At 44.5% G+C, this 15,644-nt stretch overlaps 1 protein-coding gene and 1 pseudogene across 1 annotated transcript; both read right to left on the bottom strand.

The window, feature by feature from the left end:
* Positions 1-553: 553 nt before the first annotated feature.
* On the bottom strand, positions 554-3,244 carry LOC147432378 (uncharacterized; annotated as a pseudogene).
* A 1,371-nt stretch (positions 3,245-4,615) lies between these two features.
* Positions 4,616-5,055, bottom strand: LOC147432377 (uncharacterized). The gene has a single exon (XM_086491571.1). The coding sequence runs from the start codon at positions 4,994-4,996 to the stop codon at positions 4,628-4,630; it is 369 nt and encodes a 122-aa protein (XP_086347697.1). The 5' UTR covers positions 4,997-5,055; the 3' UTR covers positions 4,616-4,627.
* Between the last annotated feature and the right edge of the window lie 10,589 nt (positions 5,056-15,644).

Here is a 15,644-nt window from a genome sequence, read left to right as displayed (position 1 = left end):
CATATCCTTCAGCACCATATTACACTTTGTAATCTGCCTATCCCCTTGGATAACTGACAGTACTGAAGTGTGTTCCCTCACGGTTTACAGACAGTCGTTGGAAAGGGGGAAATGGGAAAACCACCAGCACATACTATCAATGCCTCTCTATAGCCCAGTGATCTCACAACACCCTTATCCCCTAGTAAACAAACACCTTGACTCACAATCTGGAGACAACTATTGACCAATCCCGAACACAACCATCTTTGACTGTATATACTCGGTCGCTAAGCATACAATAAACTATCTCGACCTCTGATCCTTGATAGCACCATACACTCACACATGAGCAATTCTTACACTCACACATGAGCAATTCTGACGCCCTTAGGCACCTCAAGATCATTGGCTGACTCAAGTTTGCCCACAAGCTTCCATCCTCACAACCATATAGATAGCATTCACTAACTCAATATATCCGACATACCACAAGACTTTTGTAGCCCTTTGCACACACCTTGCTTGCACAAAAACCATTCACATACACAACCCGCACATAGGCATGAGAGCAAAAGACAATGTTATATATTTGCTATATTTGCTCAAACAATGAGCAAAGGGAGCCAGATTTTCTTAAACTTTAGATCATATACAACAATGGATTACATTGGAAAAAAATACCCTCGGCATAGCATACGGAAAGTCTATGGTGAAGTATGGGCGAGAGAGTGTGTATGGATGCGCTCCTCCTTCAATTTTTTTTGCGTGATTTTGTTTGTGCAACCAACGAATCCCTCCTGAGTCCTAGTGCTGCTTTTTTCCCTCTATTGCGATGCCCTACCTCTCTACCAGCTCATAACCGTGCTCACCTCCATTGGTTCTTGCAATATTACCTTCTTGCCTAGCTATTAAAGCATCACACTCTTGCTAGCACCCCGGCCTGCACCCTCTTGGAGCCCCTCGGATTCTATGGAGCTGGCACCTCAGCTCTCCCTCACCTTCTATGCTTTTGTAGGCTATGGCCCCTATTGTTCGCCTCGGCCACACCGACCATTCATCTCCTAATTCCCACCTACAACTGATCGCCTTCTCCTCCTCTGCAGCGTTCCCTTGACTGTAGCCGGCCCCTCAGCCTCTCTGTAATCAACCCCCCATCCTTAGCTTGTGATTTCGCACCCCTTATGAGTCGCTCCTTCAAAAAAATTCTTTGACTTGGGCCTTGTTCCCACCGAAATCCATGCCTTTGTGTAGCTTTGCTCACCAAAGCATAACCACCCGATAGAATGACCAAGAGTAAGCTTCAAGGCTCCTCTATTGAAAGCATCTCCAGGAGAAGAACTCGCCAAGCAACACAATGTGATCATTTCTTCAGCTTTGAACTTAATGCGGCATCCGACATAACGTTATCGACCGCAATGATTAGGCTGGCTCGAGCTTCATCTTGTTACCCTCTTCTCAATCCAGTAATACCTTGAAATAACGAGCCCAAAAAAATCGAGCCGTGTTGTACTTTAGACACCTGTAAATATTTCGATCTGTAGAGCTTCAAAACCAAACTTGGCTAGTAAAAGCCGCGTGTGGCTTACACATCACTGTGAGACCTGCTCCAAAATGCATTTGAGTCCTGCCAAAATCCGAAATCATCATCCAGCCTAATGTCGGGTACCTGTTGTTGGCTTCCCCATGTGTCGACACAAACTGGGTGCACCATCATTACCCACCCCCTCGTTGAGCATTCATGCTCAACCATAGAATTATTTAGATTAAATATGACTGTATAAAGAGAATGATATAACATAGATATATAGTGGCTATATAGATAGGATAGAGATAGAGAGAAAAGCATCTGCTATTGCATCACCCTCCAAGGTCAAATGGAAAGCTCGAAGCTTCCCCAAGCATGGTGTAGAGTCCACTTGGATCAAAAGTCAAACATTGGCCATAGCCATCCACCTATGCCCCCCTTTGCACGTGCAATCCCAAAAAAAAGGCCACCCTTCCAGCTCTTTATATCACGGAGCGTTGTCACCCTGCATCCATAAATCTTCGTGTCCGCTATAAGCACATTTTCCATCACTTGAGAAACCTGAATCATAAGCAGATATCCTGCCATCTGCTATAAAACCCTCCATGGTATTGTCTACTTCAAGAAAACCTCGCTGCTGACACAAAAATACCTGTAAAGCAACCTCCAATATCATAGTTATTAACCATACAACACATAGCTTCAAAACCATGCCATTTTCTTGAGCCTGCCGCATAGCCAAGCAAACCTGATCCCTTTGCAAACCTGTATCCAAACTGTCTGAAAACGACTCCAAGGCCACCTTTTCATACTCAAGAGTATGACTTGCTAGAGCTTCAACCTGTTCATCAAATACCTCATCTCCTGCAAGGTTGGCGGCACCTTCCTCTTTGCATGGAACCTTTCCCTTAAAGGATGCACCTTTATCAGTTTCCATAGAGTCATCTGTCGGAGCTAACTCTCCACGGCTACACACAAACTCTGAAACTATACTATGCACCTCTACATGCTCACCAAGGCAAGGTTGCCCTACCCCCTGCATAGAAAAATCAACTAAACATACCTCCACTTCTGCTTCTAGCTCCTGCAAGTCATCCTCGAAAACCTGCTCTTCAATTAAGTCTGATGCACAATCAAACCATACCTCTTCGTCCGATAGGGACTCACCATCACACAACATTTGATAGGGTTGCTCGACAAGGGGCTTCCACACTTGCACTATGCTTCTCTTCAACCTTTAGCTGGATGGCAGGCAACTCGCATGCATTGTTCATCACTTCATCCACATAAAACACATCATAAGTCTCATACCTAGAAGACATGGATTTTGTCTCCCATGTAGCATTGGTATCCAAACTGCTGCTGGAGCTATGAGAACTATCAGACTCCTCTTTCAAACTTGCCAATTCTTGGACCACTGCTACCTTCCTCGTTGTTGGTTCTAGAACCAACACTTCGTCTTTAAGATCTTCTATCGCCTTGTCCTCTTGAGCAAGCAAACTGGGTGGCACTCTAAATATGCCTCGCTGTATATTTTGAGGCCTGGTTGGCACTTCTTCTACCTCTTCTACCCTGGCATCAACTTCACGTGCTTTGATCACATTCATATCAAAAAAAGAAAGGGCTTTTACCTCTTGATGATCATCCATCTGTTTGGGTTTAGGTCCACTGGCTACCGTGATTGCCGACTGTAGCAATCCTGCCTTCATCTTCTTCTTCATTTTTTGACTCTTTGCTCTGGCGACTCTGACATCTTCATCATAAGTGCTTGGATCGTCATAGTCCACTCTCTCACGAACATAGGGATGTAAACAAGATAGAAACCTTTCCCGCTTAAAGTATCCCGCATTGGTTGCTTGGGTAGTAGCCACAAAATCCCCTCAATAAGCTTCAAATTTATCAACAAAAGCATCAAAATTTGCACTTACATCCTGCTGCAAGCCTTTTATCTTCCCATCTGCTTCCGAGGCCGACACAACCTTTCGATACCTTTGTAGAAAGTGCTCTCGAAATCCGATCCAGTTCTACTTGTGCACATCTTTTAAGCCATCAAACCAAACTTTTTCTTTACCTCACAGCACCAAAGGTAGAGTCTGGAGCTTTGCTTCATCATCTGGCATCTGCAATACTACCAGCATAAATAGCTCAAAATCGGCAATCCACTCGTCAGCATCTTCATCTCCTTTGAACACTGTACCAAACTCCTGCTTCATATTGACTCACGAACACTTTGTTAGGAAGCAATCAGTGGATCCTCCGTGGGGCCCCCACAAGATGGAAAGGGGAAATGGGAAAACCACCAACACATACTAATCAATGCCTCTATATAGCCCAATGATCTCATAGCACCCCTATCCCCCAGTAAACACACACCTTGACTCACAATCTGGAGACAACTATTGACCAAGCCCAAACCCGACCAGCCCTGACTGTATATACTCGGTCGCTAAGCATACAATAAACTATCTAGACCTCTGATCCTTGATAGCACCATACACTCACACATAAGAAATTTCGACGCCCTCAGACACCTCAAGATCATTGGCAGACTCAAGTTTTCCCACAAGCTCCCATCCTCACAACCATATAGATAGCATTCACTAACTCAATATATCCAACATACCACAAGACTTTTGTAGCCCTTTGCACACACCTTGCTTGCACAAAAACCATTCACATACACAGCCCGCACATAGGCATGAGAGCGAAAAACAATGTTTTATATTTTCTCAAACAATGAGCAGAGGGAGCCTGATTTTCTTAAACTTTAGATCATATACAACAATGGATTACATTGGAAAAAAAAACCATCGGCATAGCATACGGAAAGTCTATGGTGAAGTATGGGCAAGAGAGTGTGTATGGATGCGCTCCTCCTTCAATTTTTTTGCATGGTTTTGTCTGTGCTACCAACAAATCCCTCCTGAGTCCTAGTGCTGCATTTTTCCCTCTGTTGCGACGCCCTACCTCTCTACCAGCTCATAACCGTGGTCACCTCGACTGGTTCTTGCAATATCACCTTCTTTCCCAGCTATCGAAGCATCACACTCTTGCTAGCACCCCAGCCTGTACCCTCTTGGAGCCTCTCGGATTCTATGGAGCTGGCACCTCAGCTCTCCCTCACCCTCTATGCTTTTGCAGGCTATGGCCCCTGTAGTTCCCCTCGGCCACACCGACCAGCCATCTCCTAATCCCCACCCACAACTGACTGCCTTCTTCTCCTCTGCAGCGCTCCCTTGACTGTAGCCGGCCCCTCGGCCTCTCTGTAATCAACCCCCCATCCTTGGCTTGTGATTGCACACCCCTTATGATTCGCTTCTCCTCTGTACCATGAGCCCCCTCCAAACCGGTTTCCCTGCGCGTTCTGGTGGCGGACCCCCCACAGGCAACCCCCTCCTGCACTGTATATCGGTGGGCTGCAGCCCCCGTCACCCTCTCAGATGCCGCCCTCCTGCTTGGTGCAACACTTGGCCTTCCCCTCTTCTGCATGCGCCATCACCTGGCTTCCTCCATGCATTCGGACCCACACACAGATGGTGCACTTTCCCTGCTCGCGCTGCTCGTCTAGTGCAGACAGACATACGTTTTTTTTTTCCTTTTAATAGCTCAAAGCTATGCTTTTTATAAGCTTGCTTGGCGATCGGTCCCACCACCCTTCAAAAAAATTCTTCGGCTTGGGCTTTGTTCCCACCGAAAGCCATGCCGTCATGTAGCTTTGCTCACCAAAGCATAACCACCCAATAGAATGACCAAGAGTAAGCTTCAAGGCTCCTCTACTGAAAGCATCTCCAGGAGAAGAACTAGCCAAGAAACACAATGCCATCATTTCTTCGTCTTTGAACTTAATGCGGCATCCAACATAACGTTATCAACCGCAATGATTAGGCTGGCTCAAGCTTCATCTTGGTACCCTCTTCTCAATCCAATAATACCTTGAAATGACGAGCCCAAAAAAATCGAGCCGTGCTGTACTTTAGACACCTGTAAATATTTCGATCCGTAGAGCTTCAAAACCAAACTTGACCAATAAAAGTGGCGTTTGGCTTACACATCAGTGTGAGACCTGCTCCAAAATGCATTTGAGTCTTGCCAAAATCCGATATCATTATCCAGCCTAATGGGCACCTGCTGTTGGCTTCCCCCTGTGTCGACACAAACTAGGTGCACCATAATCCCAAATGACTGGTAAATGGGAATCACAATATCGTGTAGCATTGTTGAGTCCGGAATAACCATCCTGGTTAACTTGAGAAATTCACAAACACCCAACCGAGCCATGACCTCTATTGGGGATTAGTAGACCCAAAAGCAATCTCATAGAGATACTGCACATAGAGTGCAAAATGCTTCATAAGCAACAACTTGAGGAATCTGCATGCCATTCCAAATCAACCTTTGCTAAACACTAGGACCCATATCACCTAGTGTGCATGCATTTAGCAAAAAAGAGATCCGATCGTGTATATCCATGGTGATCCTTGCCAATACTTATGAAAAATGTGATGCGCCTAGCACACATTAAAAAGGAATGTAAATAGTTTTGAAAAGAAACTAAATACTTTCAGTTGTGCAATCTTTTGCAAGCCTTGCTGAAATGTGTGAATCACAATAGAAGGTGAAACATTGATCACTTCTAGGTACAGACAATGAAACTTTTCATTAACAACTTAGAGCTTTGCTATATGTATAAACAACCATCTGTAATGTTGTTTAGCAGTACTTGTACCTCAACAAGTCATTCTAAGTATCCGACAATTTTTTGCCACCAAAATTGCTCTTGATACATCGTGCTGAAAGTGGTCTAGAACACAGATTTGACTAGCACCTAAGGACTTTGTCATGACACATATTTTAAATCACTACAAGAGGTTGTGTGCTCTTGTGACGCTTTTAGCGACGGAAATACATTGGGTTTTTATAACCCCCGGCGTCGATACGGGGACGTCGCTATAAGCATCACTATGCTAGTCGCTATAAAAATCACTATAAACGTCGCTATATAGCGACGCCTATGGCGACGCTGCAGGGCCATTAATAGTGACGCTTATAGCGACGCTGCAGAGCCTAATATAGCGACGCCTGAGATGAAATTTTTTTGGTGGCAGGGCATCCATCAACCATATTGAATGTTTCATTTGTCTAAATACCTTTGAAAAAAAGTGCAAAGGTAAATATAGACCCAAAATAGTCACCCACAAGACAATATAATCATTAAGTCCATCATCCATAGTACATATTGTTTGCAAAATAAAGATACAAAGATAACAATCATGAATTGATGAAAGTAAATCAATGACAATTGTAGACATAGGCAATGTTGGACGGATACGCCGCGACGGACGTCAGCACAACGAGAACTCACCTAATAAGATTTGTCAGTTAAGGACGAAGCTCGACCCGCAGGCGCGTGGAAGTAAGCATAAGGTGTCCAACCTACACTCGACCAACTCCTAACTAATTCCTACAGAGGTATCTACCAATTGTCTAAGTCACAGCCTTCCAGAGTGCATAAGAGGAAACTTCCTACAACGCTGTCTAGAGCCGAATACCCATCAAACAATCTCGAAACACCATAGAACTTGAAGGAGACCCTACTAACACCAATAGGTTGCTCTCCCTAAGGTCTATGAACCAAAATCCCAACCCAAAACACCCGGTGCAAAATCACGTAGGATGTCTGGCCAAAATTTGCAGGTCTTCGTTTCCGAAATCTAAAGTGCCTAATGTGTAGCTCTACTCAATGTGAATGCGTGGATATGATGCAATGCAAAATCGGGACAACGTATGCTCACCAAATCACCAGATGAAGCTCGTAGAAGGAGCTCACAAAACCGGACCGTACGCACGCAATGTAGGTATCGGCGTGTAGCTCTCGTCGGGGGCAACATGCTGCACTTCTCCGCACTCGATTCCGACCACCGGTGCACACGTAGCGTCAAGATGAAGCTCACACTCTCTCTCGTACACAGTATGCTCACTCAGAGACTTCAAAACTTGTTTTTAAAATGACAAAAAGGTCCTTCTATTAAGGTCAAAAAGTGGTATATACCCCTTACAATTCTCAAACCCTAAAGTTCCAAATCAAACATCTACTCCATCTAACTATCAAAACTGGGATACAATCTGGAAACTTCTGTAAGCCCCAATATTTACAAGGTGAAAAACCAGGTTTCCTCAATAAATGAATAATTACAAAAAATGATAATCTTCCGAGTAGTTAGTTGTCGTGGGGTGTATCCAGCTTCTAACACTCTCTACCTCCTTGCTCATGTCGTCCCCGACATGGCCGCCGAGCTGCTTCTTCATCATATGGTTTCACACATCTTGATCAATGATTCGTATCTTGCATGTAGATTCATCATTGTTGGGCCAAAAATATCAGTGTTTATTGTGAAGAAGCCGGTGTAGAACACTTCTTCAAAGGCCTGGAGGTGATAAGACGGTAGAAAAATTATCCTTTGATACAACGCATGTATCACCTCCTTTGAAGGTTGACCAGACAGATCATAGGCACATCTGTAAGTATCTTGGAAGAAGAAGATATTATCTGTCACCTGGCCTAGCTTGAATGTCTCAAATACTGCTAGAAGAGTTTTGCAGATTTTCTTCATCATGATGCACGTAAGGTCAGGAGAGCCAGTGAACAATTTGATGGCGCCCGTTAGGGTTTTCACCATGTATTGGACACTTATTCTCTCACCTGCATTCAAGCCCGGCAGCTTAGGATAATTCACCCAAGTGGGTTGGCTCCTTTGTAATATTTCCTGGGCCTTCCATGTCCTGATCCTTGGTAGAGGACAAAAGCTGAGGTTATCTCTGATGTTTTTCGGTGCCTCTACCAAATGGATTAGGTATTGTGGGTACTTCGTCAGCCAAGCCTTCCTCCATTTTGTCTGAGAGTCAACTATTAGCCTGACCCCTTCTAGTTGGGAGGTATCTGCATTGTAGAGTGGTACGGTTGGCTCTACTCTATCCGCTTATTGATGGTGGCTGCTTCATATTTCAACAAAGGATATGGGAGAGAGGGTTGAAGCCATTTGCGCCTGAGGTTGCTGGCATCAATCTTTTGGATGGTCATGGAATTCAAAACCCTCTACTCCCACTCCAAGGCTTCCTTTGTTGTCTCTCTGATCTCCACCTCTATTGCCTTACACATCTTTTCTTCCTCCTCCTGTGTCAGATCTTGTGGCTCTTGAGAGGATCCTTCTAGGATTTCCTCTTGCATAGGTGTGTCCACCGGATCTGCCACATTTTCTAAATCTATTCCTTCATTGGCTGCTGGCCCTATGCCCTCTTGCTCTACGGCTTGCTATCCTCTCACCTCCTCAATCTGCTTTAGGAGTTTCTGTTTTTCTGTTTCAACTTCTTCACCCATATTCACGAGGAGGTCGTTCAATTCGGCGTTTATCTTCTCTGCCTCCTCGAGCTTTCTTTTGATACTTTCTACTTCCTCTTGCAGGGCTTTTTGATCTTCTTCCATTCTTGTCTGCATAACTATTGACCCCTCTACCATCATCAATCGTTGCTTTTTCTCTAGAGTCAGCTCCTTCTGAAGTTCTTGCATCTGTTCTTCATAAAGTTGGCTTTCCATAGTAATGTGAATCGAGCTAGTAGCTCTGACTCTGGCAGAAGATGCCCGCAGCCTCTGGATGGTTTGATCTTTCACTTTGAGCTGGTCTTTGATCTCAAGGACCTCATCCTGGCTAGCTTCTTGATCTATCTCCGCCTTTTCTTTGGCGTTCCGCATTGCTTCAACTTATTTAGACTCCTCCGCCAGCTGTAGGGTCAGGTTATTCCTTTCCCTCTCGGCATCTATCAGTGATTTGTTGAGTTGCTGACATTCCTCTTCAACTCCTTGCATTATTTGGGCTGCTGCCTTATTTTCCTTTTCCATTTCCTAGAATCTTTGCAATGCCCTTGCTAGGCTGGCCTGTAGCTCCGCTTCTCTCTCTTTCTGCCTTTGACTTTGTCCTTGCAAAGCGTCTTGTCAGGACAAGGGTCCTACGGGGCAAGGCCCAACCTAGGGGTCCACGGACCTAGGCCAAGGGCCGGCTGGACCAGTGCGGACTGAGGATCCGTTTAGGGAAAGTGCTAGGAGCTAGCCTATATAAAAGGCGGTAGGGAGGAGGATCCCAGGTTCAGTTACCCTAGGTCTTATATTGGTATCAGAGCTCAGGGGAGAAGGGCATGGAGGAGTAGCCATGGAGGAAGGAGAGGACTAGTGCTTGCTCTTGCATGAGGTTGCATGGTCTCTCTCTCTCTCTCTCTCTCTCTCTCTCTCTCTCTCTCTCTCTCTCTCTCTCTCTCTCTCTCTCTCTCTCTCTCTCTCTCTCTCTCTCTCTCTCTCTCTCTCTCTCACACACACACACACACACACACACACAGCTCATGGACAAACCCTCTGCCAAGAGAGGTGCAGGCTGTCGTGTGCAGCCGCCCTAAGCAGGGGATGGAGGAGATCTCGACTGCAGCGGGCATGGCCCCTTGAGTAGGAGAAGGGCCGTTTTGGCCGAACGCGGGGCAGAGCCGCAGGAGCCACCCCTTAGAGGTATGGTGGCTCAAAGGAGATCCGTGGGAAATACCCCCTGCACACAGGCGGGCAAAACGGCGAGCATCACCAAATCAATAGAGGTTTGGATTGAATTAATTGCGCTGCAATCAGGAACACCATCCGTCATTGCACCATGCGCGTTGGAGCGCCATACGCAGAAGTCCATGCACCCGCCTGCTTCGTGCACGCTGCTCAGAAAGCCATCGCTACATTTTATTTTTATTTTTTTTAAAATCTCTTGTTTTTTGTTTTGGGGTCTACAATCGGGCGCCCCAGATTGGGCACCCTAGCCATAAGAGCCTTATCCCACGGCACAAATCTCTATTTTTTTGGCTAATTGCAGACACGCAGCAATGCGAAGCCCTTGGGGTTTCGTAGCCTTGGCATAAGCGATTTTTTGGTTCTCAACCGTAGATGTACGAGATGCTGCAGATTTTGGCATTGTGTGGTTCACACAAACAAGCCGGAAAGAGGTCGTTGAGAACCATCGACAAGCATAAGGGTTATTCAACATCGCCACCGATGTGTTGCCCTGACCTTTACGTCCATAATTGCTTCATATTTGTTGGAGATGGCGATCATGACGTTTTCGATGGACGGTAAGTACTGTACACTTCAAATTGATGTTTCTTATTCATTTCGATTTTGCAGAAGTTTGCAAACAAAGTTGTTCATCCGTAGTACATGCAAGTATAGGCCAGGTGTCGCGCTTAAACGGTAGACTTGTGAGTGTATGAGTCAAGTACTCCGCAAGGCCGATCATTACCTGCAATCCCAAGTAAGTTGCTCGAGCTTCATTTCTAGCCAGTTATCTGCTCAAGACATCAGTGGAGCAAGGCTCCGTCTACGTCATCATGTCAAGAGGCATATCTATTCCAACTATTCTTCTTTTTTCAGCACATTGTACAACTGGACAAGGTCGATAATTTGTGAATGCTCAACACGGTCGACTTCCTCTTGCTATTCCATTGTGCCTCGGTAAGATCATCTATTACGTCCAATTTTGGTAGTCATTACCATGATTTGGACTACAGAGCACGGCTCCAATAAAGATAACCTCTGTACGGGTTTTTCCACGAGGCATGGTTGTCTCATAGTAGAGGCAACTCGGGCATGGCTTGTGCCTTATACAGCAACGGTGATTGGCAAGTCAGATTCCGATTATAAATTTCATTCTCAACAGGAGGCACTCAAAACAGGTGAAGTTGAATCCATTGTCAGCCATGTCTATTGAACCAAACATCAATATCTGGAAAATAGTTTCTTGATTTTCTTCTTGATGCCAACTCGTTCAATTCTTACAACGGCAATTTCATCAGTAGGCGTACTTCACGAGCATTTGTTGGCAATAATGGCAGACATAGTTCTACGAAGCAAGGCTTCAATTTCTACATCTTGCACTGAAGCTGGTCACGTTTGGCATATGCTATGAGCATACACAATGGGGAAGGAATAGGCAAGGTGTTTGCAGGTGAATTCAAGTTTGCAGATTATGGCCTTATGTACCAGACAGGTGTATAAGACATACGAGGGTGTCTGTGCAGATATGGCTATGGGCCATTTTGGAATGATTTTTTCTCCCAACTTTCATGACAACTAGTTGCAGCAACAACGACCAGGTTAGCCAAGTTTAAGTTTTTCTTGTTTTTTCCTATTTACACTTTACGTGGCAATTACTGTCATTGTGCAAAGAAAAGTGCTTTGGCAATTGTATATGCACCAAGGCTTCGAGGAACTAGCCTAATAGGGATATCACCTCACAGAATCCCTACCAATCTCGCCGGTACAAGGCACTTATGGTTTTGGGCTCTCACCTTTGCGGCCGTCACTCTCGCCAAGGGCTTGCCACTCTACATGCACGGCATGCTAGCCAGGTGAAATGAATTCCATCACTTGTTGGTTTATGCTTCCGCTATAACACCAGACACTCTGTCAAGGACAAGATACATTTTGGATTGTTTGACATGATTTTTGGGTTGTTGTCAACGCACAACAACACTAAAAAGAACCTAAAACTTGGACTTGATTCATGGGCAAAGTGCCAATGCTAAGTCGTCCTCATACAATCACGACCCCTGCAAGATAGGTGGATTGGAATGAGTTTTATGTTTTTCTGTTGCCTCTCTTGATGAGAGCGTTACACAGACAGATTGTGGAATGCTTTTAGGATAAGCTGCAATTCAAGCATAAGATGTCTAAGAGCACACATTATGGGCACACACTCTACAAATTTAAGGAAAGTTCCTTAGCCCAGCATGCTCTTCTTTTCTCTCTTCTTCTTATTTCTTTCACGAATAACGAAACTCTTCTAAGAAGCTTTTGATACATATTCTGCTTGTGAGCCAGCTTGGGCCACAATGCTCTCACTCGCAGGTAGCACGTGGCTAAGATTCTACTCAAATTAGTCTTCATCGCTTCGTCAATTGAACACTATTTTGCATAAGGACTATGAGCCAAAGAGGGTAAGAGCCGTTGTCCGGACAAGGGTAGGACCCAGCTATTGGCATTCTTTGGGTGATTGTTTTCAAACTCTACCGAAGGAAGTACACATCGATGTTAAATGACAAGCAAGAGTCTTGTCATTACGAATGTTTAGGGTGTCATTTTTGCACTACATGTTTTTAGTGCGACACTCAACGTGAGTTTTCAATAATCTTCAACTCACAGCAGCTTATCTATACAAGAAAGTATAGATGCAGTAATCAGTTGCGACAGCATGGCTGTCCATAATAGCTCAGAACTTCACTTGTGTGGATTTCTTGCTCTATCTATAGCACTACGGAGTGCCTATGGACATACTGATTTAGGGTAAGACCCAATCGTTGATTGTTACATCACCCCATAGGCATTAAGGATCATAGTTTGATCTGCATTGAGGATCACAGTTGATCTCTCCCAATTATACTTTCAAGGAAAGAATTCCGCAATCTACCAACGCGGTAGTAGACGGACACACTTTTCAATTGGAGTCTTACCAATGGGTTTGACTACGTAGATTCTAATCTAAGGGCTTGGATTGCAAAGGAAACACCCAGGGTTCTTAGTGCAATGCTGTTTATTTCTCTTAGGTAGGGGACGTGCTCCTCTCCATTTGAATACAGGGAAGTGTACATTACGTTCACATCTCTAGGTACGCATCTATTGATTTGGTGTTATTCCATTTTTAGTATGCTTTGCTTGGTTTTCCAGGACGTCTAAGTAAGATTGAATGCTACAGAGCCATGCCAAAGGAATGTCAACACAAAGTATTTTGGGCAAAGTGTCCAATCTATCTTTCTATCTTATGATGTTACGAACATACTTGTAGGGTTCAATTTGGCACACGTTGTCACATGGGATACAACATGGTCTAGGAACTCAAGGAGTTCGGTTTAGCCAGTGTGGAGCAAGGATACTGAGGGTCCCTCTCACTCTCGTCGTAGGGTGTTTGCAGTTACCTCCACACACAAGTACATCTTGTACTTGAAGGATGTTCTTTTTTACACATCCTTACATGATACATATTCTACATGTGGAGAATATGAGTCTCTGAACTGACACTGGCGCCATTATTTCAATTTTGTGTCACGACAAAGTCCCTAGGTGCTGGTCACATCTGTTTTATAGACCATTTTTAGCATGACATATCAGGAGCAATTTCGTGGCCAAAAATTGTCGGATACTTAGAATGACTTGTTAAGGTACAAGTACTGCTAAACAACATTACAGATGGTTTTTTATACATATACCAAGGCTATAAGTTGTTAATGAAAAAATTTCACTGTCTGTACCTAGCAGTGATCAATGTTCCACCTTCTACTGTGATTCAGACATTTCAGCAAGGCTTGCAAAAGATTGCAACTAAAAGTATTTAGTTTCTTTTCAGAACTATTTACATTCCTTTTAATGTGTGCTAGGCGCATCACACATTGCCATAAGTATTGGCAAGGATCATTATGGATATACAGGTTCGGGTTAGTTTTTGCTACATGCATGCACACTAGGTGTTATGGGTCCTAGTGTTTAGCAAAGGCTGATTTTGAACGACATGCATATTCCTCAGGTTGTTGCTTATGAAGAATTTTGCACTCTATGTGCACTATCTCTATGAGATAACTTTTGGGTCTACTAATCACCAACACAGGTCATGGCTCGGTTTGGGCGTTTGTAGATTTTCTCAAGTTAACCACGATGGTTTTACACTACTGTGATTCCCCATTTACCAGTCATCTGGGATGACTGTCTGTAAACCATGAGGAAAACACATCTCAGTACTGTCAGTTATCCAAGGGGATAGGCAGATTACAAAGAGTAATCTTGTGCTAAAGGATCTGCTAAGAGCATACGTTAGCACAACGCATTTCTGAATAGATGATTTTCTTCCTATTCTAGAATTTGCTTAAGTACGATCTTCGACTTTGAACACCTCTTGTGGTGGGGTTGGAGATTGTATAAATACTTTCATACGTCAAGGACTTATCAGGTGTGCTGACAAAGTATGTTGACAAGTAACCTTCATTAGGGATGAACATGTAGTTCTTTGTGTTCCAAACTATTCAGAATTCTAACACGAGGACATTCCCTATCTACGGACTTTTCAAGATACTCACGCGAGTAGGAAATCTGGCTCACAACTGCATGGAAAGTTACGCCAAGGTTTCCTTGCATTATTCCAGTACCTTCAAAAGATCTGAAAACTGGTTATGCCTTTGGACAACTCTTAGTTGTGGTTACTCCTTTACAACACTCAAGTGAGTCATAAATGGAGTTACCATTTTAGACCCAAGTGGTTGCAAATGGACAAAAATGTTGAAAATCAAGATGTTGCTCTTGGTTTCATTGAACCTCCTCACTGCACCAATTATCGGTCATACAGACAACTGGCTCACTTATGGGACGTCAGTAAATAAAACATCAGTATTCTTAAGAAGATATTACTACTTGTGTTTTCGAGGACAAAAACTCTTCCTTAAGGGGGGAGTAATGTTAGGAGAAGGGTCCTACGCGGCAAGGCCCAACCTAGGGGGTCAAGGACCTAGGCCAAGGGCCGGCTGGACCAATGCGGACTGGGGATCCGTTTAGGGCAAGTGCTAGGAGCTAGCCTATATAAGGGGCGGTAGGGAGGAGGATCCCAGGTTCAGTTACCCTAGGTCTTATAAGTCTACTTCCAACTTTATCTTCCACATCCCAATCCTTGGAGGGCGGGTGCAGGTCCACTGTATCTGTGGCTATCTCTTTTAGTTCTACTAACCTGATGCTTTGCATTTGTTCCTTAGGCTCTGTGCTTGCCAAGTCGAATGCGACTATGGCAGCCTCTTATTTCGTGTATCCTGCCGCTAGCAGGTCCAAAAATGTGTTATATGAATCATTTGGCTCTTGTTGCCCACTTTGAGGCTTAGCCTCTTCCTTTGGTTCCGGCTCCTGGCTCTGCTCTTGCTTGGCCTCTTCTTGTTCTTCTGGTTTGTTTTCCTCCTCTTTCTCTTCTTGTGGAGGGCTGCTAGGAAATGGGGAGGGTGGTGGGCTGGCCGGTAGAGATGTAGGCTTTTTCTTTGAATCTCGGTCTGCCTTAGTCTTTCTTTCTCTCTCTTGGCTCTCCTGCTCGTCTAG

This window comes from Adiantum capillus-veneris, chromosome 20 (assembly GCF_014529385.1).
Source record: "Adiantum capillus-veneris isolate H3 chromosome 20, ASM1452938v2, whole genome shotgun sequence".
Classification (NCBI taxonomy): Eukaryota; Viridiplantae; Streptophyta; class Polypodiopsida; order Polypodiales; family Pteridaceae; genus Adiantum; species Adiantum capillus-veneris.
This window is presented reverse-complemented; position numbering and strand designations above follow the sequence as displayed.